General features: G+C 47.8%; 1 protein-coding gene across 6 annotated transcripts in view; it reads left to right on the top strand.

Annotated features, from left to right (window-relative positions):
- The window catches only part of LUC7L (LUC7 like), a 35,889-nt gene extending 20,375 nt beyond the window's left edge, over positions 1-15,514 (top strand). For 5 of the 6 annotated variants that reach the window (XM_077905895.1, XM_077905898.1, XM_077905899.1 and 2 more), the window contains 6 exons: positions 972-1,115; positions 5,472-5,648; positions 9,783-9,871; positions 13,608-13,637; positions 14,228-14,395; positions 15,164-15,514. In XM_077905895.1, the coding sequence (XP_077762021.1) occupies positions 972-1,115; positions 5,472-5,648; positions 9,783-9,871; positions 13,608-13,637; positions 14,228-14,395; positions 15,164-15,305 (750 nt within the window). In that variant the 3' untranslated portion in view covers positions 15,306-15,514. Of the gene's footprint in view, positions 1-971; positions 1,116-5,471; positions 5,649-9,782; positions 9,872-13,607; positions 13,638-14,227; positions 14,433-15,163 lie in introns of all 6 variants that reach the window. The other variant, XM_077905896.1, reaches the window with a different exon arrangement.
- The last annotated feature ends 1,488 nt before the right edge of the window (positions 15,515-17,002 follow it).

Here is a 17,002-nt window from a genome sequence, read left to right as displayed (position 1 = left end):
GAGAGAGAAAGAGAGAGAGGCAGAGACACAGGCAGAGGGAGAAGCAGGCTCCATGCACCGGGAGCCCGACATGGGATTCGATCCCGGGTCTCCAGGATCGTGCCCTGGGCCAAAGGCAGGCGCTAAACTGCTGCGCCACCCAGGGATCCCTTCTACCTTATTTCTAAAATTAAATCCCAATTGATTAGACATTTTGCATATGTTACAAGTTTACGCATTTAAACCTGGACGTTTTGTGGCCCTTACCAGGTTGAAGCGTGATAGAAGATGTGAGAAGAGACAGCCTAGAAAGTGACCACCATGATGACTTTGGCAACCATTTTGGAAGTGACAGGGATGCTGCTGCTCTTACTGGAATGCAGCACACAGGTTTAGTTTAAGGTCACAGACACAATGGGGCCAGTTAGGATGTCAAAATTGTTACAGTTTGCTTGTGATCCAGCAAAGATCTTGGCTATTTCATTTCATTTAATTTTGGTGGAACAGATTAGAAGTATAGCAGGAAAAACACTCATTGTCTCTGTGTTAAGATCTTTTGGTTTTAGGGACACCCGGGTAACTCTGGTTGAGCATCTGCTTTTCGCTTAGGTGGTGATCCTGGGGTCCTGGGATTGAGGCCCACCTCAGGGCTTCCTGCTCAGCGGGGACTCTGCTTCTCCTTCTCCTTCTGCCTGCTGCTCCCCCTTTCTTGTGTGTACTTCAGCTCTGTCAAGTGAATGAATAAAAAAAAGAAATCTTGGGGCACCTGGGTCCCTCAGCGATTGAGCGTCTGCCTTCGGCTCAGGGCATGACCCCGGGGTCCTGGGATCGAGTCCCACATCGGGCTCCCCACAGGGAGCCTGCTTCTCCCTCTGCCCGTGTCTCTGCCTCTCTCTCTCTCTCTGTTTCTCATGAATAAATAAATACGATATTAAAAAAAAAATCCTTTGGTTTAGATGTTTGCTGACCTGCTTGTTTCTGTTTTCCCTCAGGCAGAAAAAGTACATGAGTTGAATGAAGAAATAGGAAAACTACTTGCTAAAGCTGAGCAACTGGGAGCTGAAGGAAATGTGGATGAATCCCAGAAGATTCTTATGGAAGTGGAGAAAGTCCGTGCAAAGAAAAAAGAAGCTGAGGTTGGTGGTAAACTGTCTTTGAGATAGAGGAAACATAGTAGCCCCAGAATGTTGACCTTTTGGGCTAAAATGAAATTATTCCATTTTTTTAATATTGGGGAAAATTTGGAAATAGGGTGTTATGTGGATAGGATTGTAGGGTTTAGAGTCAGCATGTTTCGGTTTGTGCTTTTGCTCTGCCTCCTGTGACCTATGTGTGACATTGGACCTGGAACTTGCCAACCATGAGCATAACACCCACATGCAGGCTGCAGTCCCAAGAGCTAAAGAGTCACTGGAGTGGCGTCTGTCATTTTACTCTCTCATCCTCTGGCTCTGTAGGGGTTTGCTGGGCCGTGGTGGTTACTCAGCTGGTGTGAGTGGGCCAGAGTTGTAGTGCAGATGATGTAAAGAACAAAATCTGGGTGTTCTTGGTGACACTGCATCTCTGGTAGAGAGAACCTGTGCAGATTGAGGGTAGCGTCCAAACGGAGTCAGCCTGGGTGCCAGGCCAGGATAAACTGGAAGGGTGGTGGAGAAACTTAGTCAGGGGCTCAGTGTTTGTATCATTCACAGCTGTTGTCTTCCTAGATTATTTTATCCATTGGATATGCTCTGACTCACAAGTCTTTACCACTGGAACTGGAAATGGCTCACACGGGCTTTGAGAATGGTGGGAATGGGAGAATCAGAGGGGGACGGGGATGATTGTGTTTCTGTAGTAAATGCTTGTTAAGCTCCAGCTGTGTGCCAGATAGTTTTTAGTTGTGAGGAGGCCCTCCTCGTGGAGACAACGCTGGAGGTGGGAGGAGATGCAGGTAGAAGGGTATGTGTACAGATGGATAAGATTGATTCAGATGAAGATAGGTGCTCAAAAGAAATGAGGTCTGAGTTTGAGAGTGGCTTTGTGTTTCCAGGGGTCTCCAGGTAGGGTAGGGTGATCCTGGAAGAGATCCCTTAGCTGAGACGCACAGACTGAGAAGGTTATTAAGAGTGGTGGGGTAGGGAAGCCAAATAGATATGAGAAGACGGCATGTAGGAGCCCTGGTGCAGGTCTCTCTCCGCTTATCTCCCTCCCTACCCCTGGCACAGCATGATGCTTAACCCACAGTAGGAGCTCAGTAATGATTAACTGAATGCACGAGTAATGCCAAGGGCCTGTGGGTGCTAGAGTGATACCCACTGAGGCATTGGTAAATGCAGAGAGCAGAAGGGTTACTCAAGATGGGGCCGTGCGAGGGTTGGAGTCAGGAGGGAAGCTCTGTGGCTTCTTGGGGCACCCTGAGATCCAGACCTTCGTGCTTCCAGGAGCAGCGCCGTCACCGGAAATCTGTGGGATGGCTCAGAGATTTGTATGTAAATGATTGTCGATGAGGGGCTCATCATGCGGAGATGTGCAGACGAGACCAGGATGTGGGATGCGAGACCAGGATGTGGGATGCGTGGCTGTTCGTGCCCAGGACTTGGAGTATCCTTGCCACAGCCACTGTCCTCCGTCCCCATGGCTGACAGTACCGTGGGAGGCAGCACCACTTCCTTAAAACCACTGGCAAGACAGGATGGTGCTGGGGAGGCCTCCAGTGTGCTCATCTCTGGCACCTGTGGGTTCCTTTCTGCTCAGCGCTCAAGGTTGTTGAATAGTCTGAAGGAAAAATACAGAGAGATCCTGTGTACCCTTTATCCAGTTTCCCCCAGTGATGACATCTTGGGAAACCATAGAACAATATCACAGAAAGGATGTTGATAGTCACCATACGGAATATCCATCACCACTAAGATCCCTCCCATGACCCTTATGTAGCCTCACCCACTCCTCTGACCCCTGGCAACTATGAGCCTGTCCTCCATCTCTATATTGTTGTTTCAAGAATGTTGTGAGACTGATTTTCTTTTTCACTCAGCATAATTAGAGTTTATTTTGAAAGAAATTAGAGGGGTAGTAGTTAGTTTTGAAATTACAGAAAGGTATAGAGTATCACAAATACTTGTGTGCCCACCGTATTTATCATTTTTGCCTAAGATTTTGGGTTTTTTTTTTTTTTTTTTTTTTTTTTATCCATGAGAGAGACACAGAGAGAGGCAGAGACATAGGCAGAGAGAGAAGCAGACTTCACATGGGAAGCCCGATGTGGAACTTGATCTTGGGACTCCAGGATCACACCCTGGGTCAAAGGCAGGCAGGCGCTCAACTGCTGAGCCACCCAGGTGTCCCTTGTTTTTTCCTTTGAATAAAAGCTGTAGCACATCATGATGGAATTGCAGGTTCTCGGTGCTTCCCTCTCCAGTCCCATACTGTCCCTCCCAGAGGCAGGCATTAGTGTGCGTTCGATTCTGTCTTCATCCTTTACTACACATGTGTGCTTCCCATAAACTCTGTGTGTGCGTGTTGTAGGTTTAAAAGCTTTGTGCTTTTAAAATATCCCACATCAATGCTGCCAACTGTGTATTTTTTTCTCTCGCATTATTCTCAGCACTGTTTGTGAGGTCTCTGCCTGTTGCTCCATACAACTTCCTTCAGTTTATTGCTGTAGGGTTCCGTTTCATGAACATGTGACTGTCCATTGGCAGTTTTCTGGTTTCTTATCTTCAAAGACAGTTCACAGCAAGTATCCTTGCACTTGTTTGTTGGCACACGTATGAGCATGTTCTAGGACATATGCCCAGAAGGGTTCCTGGTAATGGCTTGCACCTGTCTTGCTTTCGCAGCTAATTCAGTTGCATTCTGTTAGTTGCCCCAACATCATTGCCTACCAGCAAGGTATGAGAGTACCTTATTTTTTGTCTTTGCCAGTTTAGTGAGTGACATTGTGTCTCATTGTAATCTGCATTTGCCAGGGAAGTTTGAACATATAAACTAATGGAAGATCCCTTTAAGAATCAGTGGCTGTGAGATCCCTGGGTGGCGCAGCGGTTTAGCGCCTGCCTTTGGCCCAGGGCGCGATCCTGGAGACCCGGGATCGAATCCCACGTCGGGCTCCCGGTGCATGGAGCCTGCTTCTCCCTCTGCCTGTGTCTCTGCCTCTCTCTCTCTCACTGTGTGCCTATCATAAATTAAAAAAAAAAAAAAAAAAAAGAATCAGTGGCTGTGGGGGATCCCTGGGTGGCTCAGAGGTTTAGCACCTGGCCTTTAGCCCAGGTCGTGAACCTGGAGTCCCGGGATTGAGTCCCATGTCAGACTCCCCACAGGAAGCCTGCTTCTCCCTCTGCCTGTGTCTCTGTTTCTCTCTGTGTCTCAGGAATAAATAAATAAAATCTTAAAAAAAAAAAAAAAAAAAGACCTGATGAGAGTTCATTAGAATGCAGTTGAGTAGAAAATTTGATTATTTAGGGACACCTGTGTGGCTTGGCGGTTGAACACTTGCCTGTGGCTCAGGGCATGATCCCGGAGTTCTGGGATTGAGTTCCGCATCAAGCTTCCTGTGTGGGGCCTGCTTCTCCTTCTGCCTGTGTCTCTGCCTGTTTCTCTTTTTCTGTGTCTCTCATGAACAAATGGATAGAATCTTTAAAAAAAAAAAAAAAATCAGTAGCTGTTGGAATGCATTTCTTAAAACCTGGGTTTTGGTGGAGTGTTTTTTTGTTTGTTTTTGGTTTTGTGTTTTAATTCATGTGTTTTTGTTTTTTAATTCATGAGAGACCGAGAAGTAGGCTCCATACAGGGAGCCCGATGTAGGACTCGATCTCGGGACCCCAGGACCACGCCCTGAGCCCAAGGCAAGGGCCAAACCTCTGAGCCACCCTGGCATCCCCAAAACCTGGGTTTTGAAGGCATGCTCTGACTTTGGCACCAGCACCAGGAGCCATGTCCTGCTTCGTTTGTTCTTCATTTTATCTGTTCTGACGAGTGGCTGCCAGAGGGGGTGCATTTTGGTCTGCTCTGTTGGACATGTTCTTTATTGAAGAGAGTGTCTAACTTCTTTGTCCATTAGTATTTTAGCTTTTAGGGCAGCATTTCTGGACTTTGGGACGTAGTCTTCGATGAGGAGCTTTTGTATGTTGCTTGTTTGGTTTGGTTTTTGTGTTTGTTTTATGAAGGCCCCCTTTGAAGAGTCTCCCTTCTTGATTCTGTGGTCCTCCTAGCGCTCTCCACTGCACATAACTGAGACCTGCCATTCCTGCTGGCCTCTGAGAACACTGCATCCTGCTTGTCTGAGAGTTTTTGAATGTTCCTTATTGCTTTGAAATCATGATTCTTAGTTCATTTCATAAATAAATGATGGAAATTGAATCAGTTAAAAATATCTAAAGCTTGTAAATGATTCGATTTCTGTTATTTAAAAGTCACCTCTGTAGTCCTTTCCAATATTTCCATTTTGGGGGTTGAATATTTGCTTGCAGTTCTGTGTACCTCACTTTGATTACTCTGTTCTTGTTGTCCAGGAAGAATACAGAAATTCCATGCCTGCATCCAGTTTCCAACAGCAGAAGCTGCGTGTCTGTGAGGTCTGTTCAGCCTACCTTGGGCTCCATGACAATGACCGTCGTCTTGCAGACCACTTCGGGGGCAAGTTACACTTGGGGTTCATTCAGATCCGAGAGAAGCTTGATCAGTTGAGGGTACGTTGATGTATTGTGTTTCTGGAGAAACCCAAGAAGTCTTGTGATTGTCTCCATATTTTTTGACTTTTAGAAAAACTCATGTTTTGATCTTTTCTAAGAATGTGCCTTGAGTTTTAGAGTGAAATATTCAGATTTCATCACTTCATTCACACAAGAGAACTAAGGTCTTAATCCAAAAGGACCTTGGATATTTGTTTAGTCTGTACTTCTTGTGCAGGAAAAAACGCAGAATCCAGTCTTCTGGTATAGAGAGCTTTTGCACAGCTCTGAAATAACTTGTATTTGAAGATGGGAAGAGCCAGTAGTCTCATTTTTATCCTTAGGCAAAGGTGGATGTGTGGTTAGGTTAGACAGAGATGAGGGTTGGGCAGGGGCGGACGTGTGGAGAGTGGTTAAGCTGGACAAAGATCACACTTCTGGCCCTTGCCTTTGAGCCTCCTCGGGAGGTTGAGAATGTGGTGGGGCTTTTAGGATAGTGCTGCTCCACCCCTGCCTACCTTTATTTCTTCCTCAAGGCTCCTTTTTTTCCTGGGTTAGACTGTAAAACTTACCTTGGATACAGAACACTAAGAAGGAAGGGTGAACATATGTTTCAGATAGTTTGGATTACTTTTCAGACTGGTGGAATCTTCCCTGCTGCCTACAGGGACCACTAGGATGTTGCACTGGGAACTGTGCAGCCCTTCCCTCCAGACACATGACATTTGGTGGAAAGACAGACACATGGCACATGACTGGGACACTATGACAGTCAAGGCAGAGAGCCTTGTGTGCCCCTAGAGGGAGCAGGGGACAGAGCCCTGCACTTGAGGGGTTGCCAGTAGGTGAGGTGTGAGTCTGGCACAGGGACTGGAGTTGGGGGGACAGCCACTGGACTGAAAATCACATTTTGCTCCTGTACTCCCTATAGAATATTGAAAAGTGATACTTTGTTACTTTTTTTTTTTTTTTTTTTAAGATTTTATTTATTTATTCATGATAGAGAAAGGCAGAGACACAAGCAGGCTCCAAGCTGGGAACCTGACGCGGGACTCAATCCCGGGTCTCCAGGATCATGCCCTGGGCCAAAGGCAGGCGCTGAACCACTGAGCCACCCAGGGATCCCTACTTTTTTTTAAATTATTTTTTTGACTGTGTGTGTATGTGTGTGTGTGTGTGTGTATGAGAGAGAGAGAGAGAAAGAGAGAGAGAATGCAGAAGGGAAGGGCAGAGGGGGAAAGAATCACAAAAAGAATCCCAGGGAGAGGGAGAAGCAGATTCCCACTGAGCAGGGAGCTTGATGTGGAGCTCGATCTCAGGACCCTGAAATCATGACCTGAGCCGGAGTCAGACACTTAATGGACTGAACCACCGAGCTGCCCCTTCCATTTCTCCTTTAAACTGTATTTCCATTTCATATCACCCCATAATTTTCTCCTGATACTTTTTTATACATGAAAACCTTTTACTTCTTTCTTTCTTTTTTTTTTTTTTTAATTTTTATTTATTTATGATAGTCACACAGAGAGAGAGAGAGAGAGGCAGAGACACAGGCAGAGGGAGAAGCAGGCTCCATGCACCGGGAGCCCGACGTGGGATTCAATCCCGGGTCTCCAGGATCGCGCCCGGGGCCAAAGGCAGGCGCCAAACCGCTGCACCACCCAGGGCTCCCTTTTTTTTTTAATTTATGATAGTCACACACAGAGAGAGAGAGAGGCAGAGACACAGGCAGAGGGAGAAGCAGGCTCCATGCACTGGGAGCCCGACGTGGGATTCGATCCCGGGTCTCCAGGATCACGCCCTGGGCCAAAGGCAGGTGCCAAACCGCTGCGCCACCCAGGGTTCCCCTTTTACTTCTTTCTTAAGACATACTTCTCCAACAGAGATGAAACTACATTGAAATTTTTCCCCTGAAGCCTTAAAAACTTAAGTTTTTGTTTTTTAAAGATTTTATTTTTAAGTAATCTCTGTATGCAACCTGGGGTTGAAACTTAAACCCTGAGATCGAGAGCAGCTGAGCCCGCCAGGCATCCCCTTAAGGTCTTAAGTATTAACTAGATCTAGAAAGCGTGTTTTGTCATTGCAGTTACAACTTGTACAAAGTTGACCAGAACAACACAAATATATTAATAGATTTTGATTATAGCTGTTACACTAAGAACAAAAAATGTGTCAGGAAGTGCACCTCTAAACAGTAAGAAGCAGGAGTGTTCTGGGCCCTAATCTGAGATGGCTTCACTTACAGTGGTCCCAGAGGTACTCAAACCTCCAGGCCACATGCCCAGGTAATAGTGAGGCAAGGCCTTTTTTGTTACTGGTGGAAGGACAGTGTCTTGGAAGTAGGGAGGTTTGTAAAGGTCTTAATGCCAGACCATAGCCCTGTGCTTGGTCACATCTTCTTTAGGAATGTGTGTGGAAGTTGAGGGGCTGAAACTCCCCATCTTTTTTTTTTTTTTTAGGATTATTTGTTTATTTAAAAAAAGATTATTTATTTATTCATGAGAGGCACAGAGAGAGAGAGAGAGAGGCAGAGACACAGGCAGAGGAAGAAACAGGCTCCATGCAGGGAGCCCGACGTGGGACTCGATCCCAGGACCCCAGGCTCATGCCCTGAGTTGATGGCAGGCCCTAAACTGCTGAGCCTCCCAGGGGTCCCTGAAACTCTCCATCTTTAACTTTAGCCATCTTTTTGTGCCTGCTCAGATCCAGGACAAGTGAAGCCAGGGGTGGAGAGCCGGAGGTGCCAAATAGGAAGGCTCTCTCGCACCTTGTGAGTGCTTTGAGGAGGATAGCTGGCCACTCTCCTGTGGTCCTTGCTATACCCCATTGTTCAAGGACCTGGCTCCAGACTGTACTGGGATGTAGGATCATCCTTCATGAGCATGAGAAGACCGGTGACTCTTGTCTCCCTGGCCCTACTTTACTCCCCCTTAGGGCTTCATTCCATCAATGGAGGGGTGGGGGGATCAAAAGGATTTGGGTTGGTATTGGGGGTGGGGGGTATGGAAGCTGGACCTAGTACTTTCTCTCAGCTTTGTCGATTGCATTCCAGTAGTTTCTCTGGGCCTCCTCCTTTCTGTTGGATTGGATTGTCTTTTCTATTGTGTTCACAATCAATCTTGATGAGCCGAGTATTGAACTTAATGTTGAAAGGCAGTTCTGGGCGCTCCTGGCTGGCTCAGTCAGTAGACTACATGACTCTTGATCATGGGGTTGTAAGTTTGAACTCCATGTTGGATGTTAGAGATTGCTTAAAACATTAAAGCAAACAAGAAAGCCAGCCAGTTGTGGAGTGTTCATAGACCACCTCCCCTGGCCTGCTGTCCCCATGAGGCCGGGTCTAAAGCCAGTGTAGCAATGTAGCCCTCAGCACTCCCAAGGACAGGCTGCTCCTGGGCAGCAGGATATATTTGGTCAGACACATGTTCTTTTTTACTGTAAAGTTTGTGGAGTCTCCTTTGTAAAAAACTAACTTTCTGGATTGGTGTGAAGTGAAAGATCGGTTTCTATGACTTTGAGCTATAGCACCTCTTAGAGTATGCAGCTTGTCCCTGAATATATGAGGTGAATTTATAAAAGCGTTATTTTTGTGGTGCCTGGGTGGCTCAGTCAGTTAAGCATCTGCTTTCTGCTCTCAGGGTCCTGGGGTCCATCCCCACATGGGGCTCCCTGCTTAGTGGAGCATCTGCTTCTCCCTCTCCCTCTGCTACTCCTCCTGCTTGGTGTTCTTGTTCTTTCTGTCTCTAATAAAATCTTTTAAAGTTAAGTAAAAGCATTATTTTCATGTATTTTCCATTAAGAAGTCTTAAAGGGGGGATCCCTGGGTGGCGCAGCGGTTTAGCGCCTGCCTTTTGCCCGGGGCGCGATCCTGGGGACCCGGGATCGAGTCCCACGTCGGGCTCCCGGTGCATGGAGCCTGCTTCTCCCTCTGCCTGTGTCTCTGCCTCTCTCTCTCTCTCTGTGTGACTATCATAAATAAATAAAAATTAAAAAAAAAAAAAAGAAAAGAAGTCTTAGAGGTGGTTATGTCCATTTCCTAAGAGTTTCTTTTAGATTTTTAAATTACTGATATGAAATCATAAAAAAGCGTTTTAACATTCATTTACTAGTTGGTATAACTTTTTCTTCTTTCATTTTCCAACTTTTATTTAGAAAACTGTGGCTGAAAAGCAGGAGAAGAGAAATCAGGATCGTCTGAGGAGGAGAGAGGAGAGAGAGCGGGAGGAGCGGCTGAGCAGGAGGTGAATCCACAGCACACACATGTCCAAGAAGACCTTGTTCCTTCCTCGCAGTCTGGCTTGTGCTACCGACCCACATGGCCCTTAAAAAGAAGCAAACACGTAGCATGTTCAGAGGAGTGGGGTTTTGGTTGGCCTCAGAGGAGCTGTGCGGTGCAGAGCGAGCCATCTGGAGCTGCACAGGCAGCTGTGGCGACCTAACTCGTCCCTGGGAAGGTGTAGGGGAGGGCCGAGCAGTAGAAGTGGGAGAGGAACCTGCTGTGCCCTCACCTGCCTTGTTGGGGACACAGCACTCAGCAGACAAGTTGGGTAGGAGTGAGACTCTGGAGCTGGAACGTGCTCCGCACACAGCCGTACTTGCTGTCGGGGAAAATCCTCCAGGGCTGAGTACACTGGAGCTGACTAAGGGTTGGGGGGCCCTGCTGAGAACACGTGTAGATGGTAAGGGGGAAGCGGCAAGGACTGAGGAGCTGACTAGGAGAGTGCTGGTGAAGGAGGTACCTGTGACAGGTGTGGGTGAGAAGGATCTGGGTGTGTTGGGGTAGAGCTGATAAGATTTGCTGGTAGGAGGTTGTGAGGCAGGCAAAGGGGGAGTAGAGCTGGCTTCATGGTTTCTGGCCTGGAGTTGCCACTTAGGGGGATGGAGAAACTGGGAGCGGTATATTGGGGTCAGGAGGAGGTGGTGGGGAGAATTTGGCTCTAGCTGTATTCTATTTGAGATGCTTAGGAGACATCTGGTCAGAGTTCAGGGAAGAGGCTGGAACCAAGACCACACTGTCATGGGACATGCTTAGTGTCCTCGAAAGGCCCAGAGCTGGGCTTTCGTGGGGGAATTCCTTAGCGTGTAATTCAGGAAAGACCAAGAAATGTTTGTTGCATTTTTAGTCTTCTCATTACTTTAACTACCTAACAGATTCCGATTGTAAAGAGACTAAAACAAAATACATTCAAACGGCATAAAAATGTATTAAGCATAACACGTGAGTCCATTTTTACACACAAGTGACCACTGCTGTGGCAGGGTTTGTCTGTTTGCACGGGTACATGCAGGATCCTTGCTTCATCTCTCAGACCTTCCCCAGTAGGAGTGCCCTTGGCAGACGGGTACACATGCCCGTGCAGTGACAGCACAACCATGCCCACCTCCATAATATTTGTCCATCTCCAACCCTGCCTCCAGCAGCCACCAGCCGGTTCTCTGTGAGTTTGGTTTTGTTTTTTAGATTCCACATATAATGGAGATCATACATTATTTGCTTTTCTGTGTCTGACTGATTTTATTTTATTTTTAAGATTTTATTTATTTATTTATTCCTGAGAGAGGCAGAGACACAGGCAGAGGGAGAAGCAGGCTCCATGCAGGGAGCCCAAAGCAGGACTCGATCCCAGGACCCTGGGTCACACGCTGAGCCAAAGGCAGACATCCAACCTCTGAGCCACCCAGGCGTGCCTCTGACTGATTTTACACAGCATAATGCCTTCATGATCCGTCCATGCTGTCAGAGATGGCAGGATTTCTTACTCTTTTATGGCCAAGTAGTGTTCTATTATGTATACACCTCACATCTTTATCCATTCATCTGTTAGTTGACACTTAGGTTGTTTCCATGTCTTGGCCCTTGTAAATAAGGATGCGATGAATGGAGGGGTGTGGAGGTCTTTCTCAAGATGGTAATTTCATTTTCTTTGAATAAATACTCAGAAGTAGGCTTGTGGGACAATATGGTAGTTTTATTTTTAATTTTTTGAGGACCCTCCTTACTGTTTTCCACAGTGGCTCCACAGGTTTAGTTGTCTGCCAACGGTGCACGAGGGTTCCCTTTTGTCCATGTCCTTGCCAGCCCTTATTATTATTTTTTTAAGATTTTTTTTTTTTTATCCACGAGAGACAGAGAGAGAGGCAGAGACACAGGCAGAGGGAGAAGCAGGGACTCGATCCAGGGACCCTGGGGTCACACCCTGAGCCGAAGGCAGACGCTCAACACTGAGCCACCCAAGCACCCCAGCACTTACTATTTCTTACCTTGTCTTAGACTTTTTATTTAGTTTTATTTATGATTTCTTAAGTTTTGGATGGTTATTGCTTTTCTAACAGGTGTGAGGTGATACCTCATGGTGGTTTTTATTTGCATTTCTCATGATGAGTGATGTTGGCTACCTCTGTGTTGTCTTTGAAGATATGTTTGGATCCTTTATCCGCTTTTTAAAATTTATCTTTCTTTTAAGATTTTATTTGAGAGAGAGCAAGAGGGAAACACAAGCTGGGGGAAATGGCAGAGGCAGAAGGAGAAGCAGACTACCTGCTGAGCAGGGAGCCTGATCTGGGGCTCTGATCCCTGGACCCCGGGATCATGACCTGAACTGAAGGCAGATGCTTCACTGACTGAGCCACCCAGCTGGGCATCCCAAGATCTTCTTCCTGCTTTTTTTTTCTTTTTTGTCTATCTGTTTTTTTTTTTTTTTTTTTTTCTTTGGAGTTGCAGGCGTTCTTTATATATTTGGATATTAACCCCTTGTCAGATACTTGGTCCACACGTGTTTTTCCCACTTCCGGGTGGCCTTTCATCTTGTTGATGGGTTCCAGTGCCATACAGAGGCTTCTTAGTTTGATGCAGCCTCATTCCGTGTTTGTTTTTGTTTCTTACTTTCACTTTTTGATAACAGTTTCTATATAAAGCTATTTTTGTGTTTTGTTTTGTTTTGTTTTGTTTTTTAAAGATTTATTTATTATTTGGGATGTCTGGGTGACTCAGCAGTTGAGTGTCTGGCTTCGGCTTAGGACATGATCCCAGAAGTATGGGATTGAGTCCCACATCGGGCTCCCTGCATGGAGCCTGCTTCTCCCTCTGCCTGTGTCTCTGCCTCTTTCTCTGTGTGTGTCTTATGAATGAGGATTTATTTATTTGAGAGCCACAAGGGAGCTCTGGGGGGGTGGGACAGGGCTAAGGGAGAGAAGTCCTGGAGTGGAGCTCAATGAGGGGGTTGGTCCCAGGACCCTGAGACTGACCTGAAACAAAATCAAGAGTTGGAAGCTGAACCGACTGAGCCACCCAGGTGCCCCTATAAAACTTTTTAAATGAGTGCTCTAATGATCATCCTTATAGATGTGCTTGAGTGCTTTATAAAATTCCTTAGAATTCCTAGGATAAATGTCAGTAGATGTTGGAAAAATTGCTTTCCAGGAAGCTGTCAGGTCATCCTCTGAATGCATGTTGTGTGAGCATCTCCTCTCACATCCCCCTCAGCACTTTGTGGTGGTGATCTTGTTGTTTTTTGCTGTAGAACAGGATGTAAAACGAGAGCCCATTGTGTAATGTGTGTTTCTTGGATTGCTGGTTGGTTATGTAGTATTTCTCAAGGAGGTCATATGACCCTCAACTAGCAATGAGCCTGTGTCTGGAACTTGAGGCTTTGCTTTAACTTTGGCGTCCTTTGGTGACTGTAGATCCTGCCCAGCCCTGCATCTGCTGTGTGACAGTCTGCATAGCTGTGTGAGTGTCCACTGCCGAGACTTTGCAGAGCCAGTTGTTGAACTCAGAGCATCGCATTTGACCCCTGGGGACTGAGGGTTGGCTTGGTGCTGTGAACGTTGACCAATGGAGCCGTAGGCCTGAGCATGAGTGAGCCATTAGAAATTAACAGGTTTCTGTGGGAAGCTGACACTCCTTCAGTTGTGGACTGAGGGGCAGGGCTGTTTGGGGGAAATTGTTCATCTTTTTTTTCTTCTTAATCATTTTAGGTCTGGATCAAGAACCAGAGATCGAAGGAGGTAGGTTTCCAAATCCATTAACATGTTCTCGGTGAAATGTCCTTTTTTTCTACATATTTGTCCTTTTTAAAATATATTTGAGAGGGAGAGAGGGTCCTAAGCAGATGCTGTCCTGTGCACGTAGCCTAATGGGGGGCTTGATCTCATGACCCTGAGATAACCTGAGCTGAGACTAGGAGTCAGCCACTTAACCAACTGAGCCACACACGCATGCCCTCTCCGTACATTTTTTTCTTAATAGTTGACTTCTAAAGCTTCACCTCGTAGGCAGGGCTGGTAAGGGGCCAGGTTTGGGCCATGTCTGTCTGTTGTCAGGTTGATTGGGGCTTAGTGTAGAAGAAGGATGTACTGTAAATGAGAGAAGTCAGAAGGTGCTGCTGAGGCATGTGGGTTGGCAGGGATTTCCTGGCAAGGTGTTTTCAGAAGCACCTGGGAGGGTTGGGCCTTAATTCTCTTTGACCAGAGGTTAGTTGGTGGGACTATTGTGAACCCCAGTAAGAGGGAAGGGGAGATGGCAGTGAAGCACCCAGCAGAACCTGTTGCAAGAATGGGCATCTTGGCCTTCAGATCCTTCTTGTTGTCTGCTGCAGGTCACGCTCCCGGGACCGGCGTCGGAGGAGGTCCAGATCTACCTCCAGGGAGCGACGAAAGTCATCCCGGTCCCGGTCCCGAGACAGACACCGGCGCCACCGCAGCCGTTCCCGGAGCCACAGCCGGGGCCACCGCCGGGCTTCCAGGGACCGGAGTGCGAAATACAAGTAACTACTCTGAATCCTTCAGTAGCTGCAACCAGGAGTGAGCCCCTTCTCTTTGTGTTCCCAGGGTCTTCTGGGGGTCTGTCAGTGGGGCCTGTTGGCCATACCTGGCAGGGATGGGTCTGGGGATTTTGTTCAGGAGCCTGGCTGGGCATCTGTGGAACTGTGTTGGAGCCTTAAGGACTCATGAATGGGGCTCAGGGTATAGGGAGCTGTAAGTTCAGAGCCACAGGTAGATGCAGGGCTAGCGCAGTTGAGAGGCTGTGGGGGTGGTTACATGGGCACAGCTCCCTTGTGACCTGCACACTCAGTGTCCCCTTGATGCACAGAGCCGCTGAGATTTGTGTCCTGACCAGGCCCTGCTTACCTCTGTTGTGGTTTTCTTAAGGGAAAACAAAAAACATTGATACACTCTGAGGTAAGCCCTGTGAGCATCTTTGTGTTGATTGTAGCCTTTTCTCCAGTGTGTTTACATAATGGGTCATACTCCACATGTGCACTTCTGTTGTCCTTTGCTCCATTCATGTTACAGCAAAAGCTTGCCCTGTTAGGAGAAATCTTTACAAATGTCTTTTTAGTGGCTGCCTGAACACTACGTTGTAGTGGTGTGGGCACTAGACAGCTGCCCTCTGGCCTGCCGAGGCCTTCCCCAAGTGTGCTGGGTCTCAGCCTTCCCTGACCTGGTGGTGAGGGTCAGAGCTGCCGGTGCTCCAGGAGCCAGCCAGAAGGGGGATGCCGGCCTCCTCTGAACCTCTGGTTCTCTTTTCCCAGGTTCTCCAGAGAGCGGACATCGAGAGAGGAGTCCTGGGAGCACGGGCGCAGTGAGCGAGGGGCCGCTGATTGGAGGCTGGAGAGCTCCAACGGGAAGATGGCTTCACGGAGGTCGGAGGAGAAGGAGGCTGGCGAGATCTGAACCTACTCCTGGGCCTGTAAATAATCTGATAAACATTCGACACAGCCTAAAGTTACCCTTTATATTTGCTGAATACAACTCATCTTTTGTAGTTTACGATTTCTATTGTTTTGGAGCTAGCTGTGAGTTTCTAGAGATGTACAGAGTTGCTCCTGTGTTCTGGGGTTATGTTGAGTAGGAATAAATAAATCTGACAGATGGCCTCCTTACTGCTGCGGTGGGGTCTCTGCTATCCTTCTGTGCTCTAGAGACTTCACCGTGGCCTTCCGCAGGTGGTCACATACAGGATGTTCTCCACAAGCTTTGCTCACCCTCAGAAATTGTGACTTACTGTTAGACGACCCTTTGATTGTTGGCATCTGACATGCCTGGTGCCCTGCCCTGACCGTCTGGAGTGCAGCGTGCAAGGCTGTTGGCTTGTGGGCTGCACAGCTCCGCCCTGCAGTGCAGACTGCAGCAGGTGTACTCCATTCCACATCCCCTTCTTTAGGAAGGGCTGCCTGTCTAGTGTGCTGTTAGCGCAGCCTCAGCCTGGCTCCGTGAACCACACTGCAGCCAGAGGCCTTTGGACAACATCCACATGACAGCCACAGGGTCCTTGGGGGCTGGCTGATCTGTTCAGGTCATAGTTTGACTCACTGGAGAGCCTGTGGTTGTAGCCATGCTCTCCGCTGTTTGCCACATTTACTCAAAAAACAAAATGAGCCCTTTTGGGGGGCAGGGGTTCGTTTATTCTAGGAGAGAGCTCCTGATGGCCACGTTGTGGAAACAGTCATCCCTACTCCCTCTGTGCAGAGACTGGCTCAGTGGGTGCTCCTGCGGCTTAGGTTCTCCCTGGCCTGGTATCAGCAATGTCCTTGCACTGCCCTTGTCTGAGGCCCAGGCTGAATCAGGAAGAAGGGGCCTTGCTGGTATATATGTTGCTTGCAGTGGGAAGGGGGGCTGCCAGAAAGCAAGAGGTGGTATAGACCTCAAGCTAGGTGGGTAGAGGCATGTCCTTTACCTAGACACAGTTTGGTGCAAAGCCACGAGTGGGTTAAGGGCGGTCCTAGGAGGGAAGGGGCAAAGGGAATGAGGCCTGGGGTTGTGAGCGATGGACTCTGCCTGTGGCATGCAGAGGACACCCAGGTCAGGCAGCATGAGGTGTGTGGCTAGGAGCCAGGACGACAGAAGGACCTCTTGCCTCCATCCCTCATCTGGAGGGTTGGGCTTAAAAAAATATTAGTAAAACATGTAAAAGTTATTTCAACCATTATTAAGTATGTTCACAGGTTGTGCAGCTATCACCACCATTCATGAAGGAATGGTTTTGAAAAGGTAGAATGAAGACATCCCTGGACTTAGGAGTAGTAATGAAGTCTGAGCCACAAAGATGAGGCTGAGACAGACCGCTGGAGGGTGCCTGGAAGCTGCAGCTACTCCCCGTCACCTGAGTGTTCCCCACTCTGTCCAGGAGCAGATGTTTTTGGCTCTTCCAACCTTGTTACTAGAGGCACCCACTTGTCCCTGGTGCACCCCAGGCCCCTGTGTGTAGGAGTGCAGTGGACATATGGTCCTGTGCTCTGGGTGGGCCCAGAAGAGGTCAGATTGACGGAGGCCATGTACAGCACTCCCAGGACCCCCCCAGCTCACCCTAGTTGGGTTCCAGCAGAGGCGTGCTCGCAGACAGGGATGTGGGGATGTACTTCTAGGTACCC

Source organism: Canis aureus, chromosome 8 (genome assembly GCF_053574225.1).
Source record: "Canis aureus isolate CA01 chromosome 8, VMU_Caureus_v.1.0, whole genome shotgun sequence".
NCBI classification, from domain to species: domain Eukaryota; kingdom Metazoa; phylum Chordata; class Mammalia; order Carnivora; family Canidae; genus Canis; species Canis aureus.
Note: the sequence above shows the minus strand (reverse complement) of the source record. Positions and strands in the feature narration are given on the sequence as shown.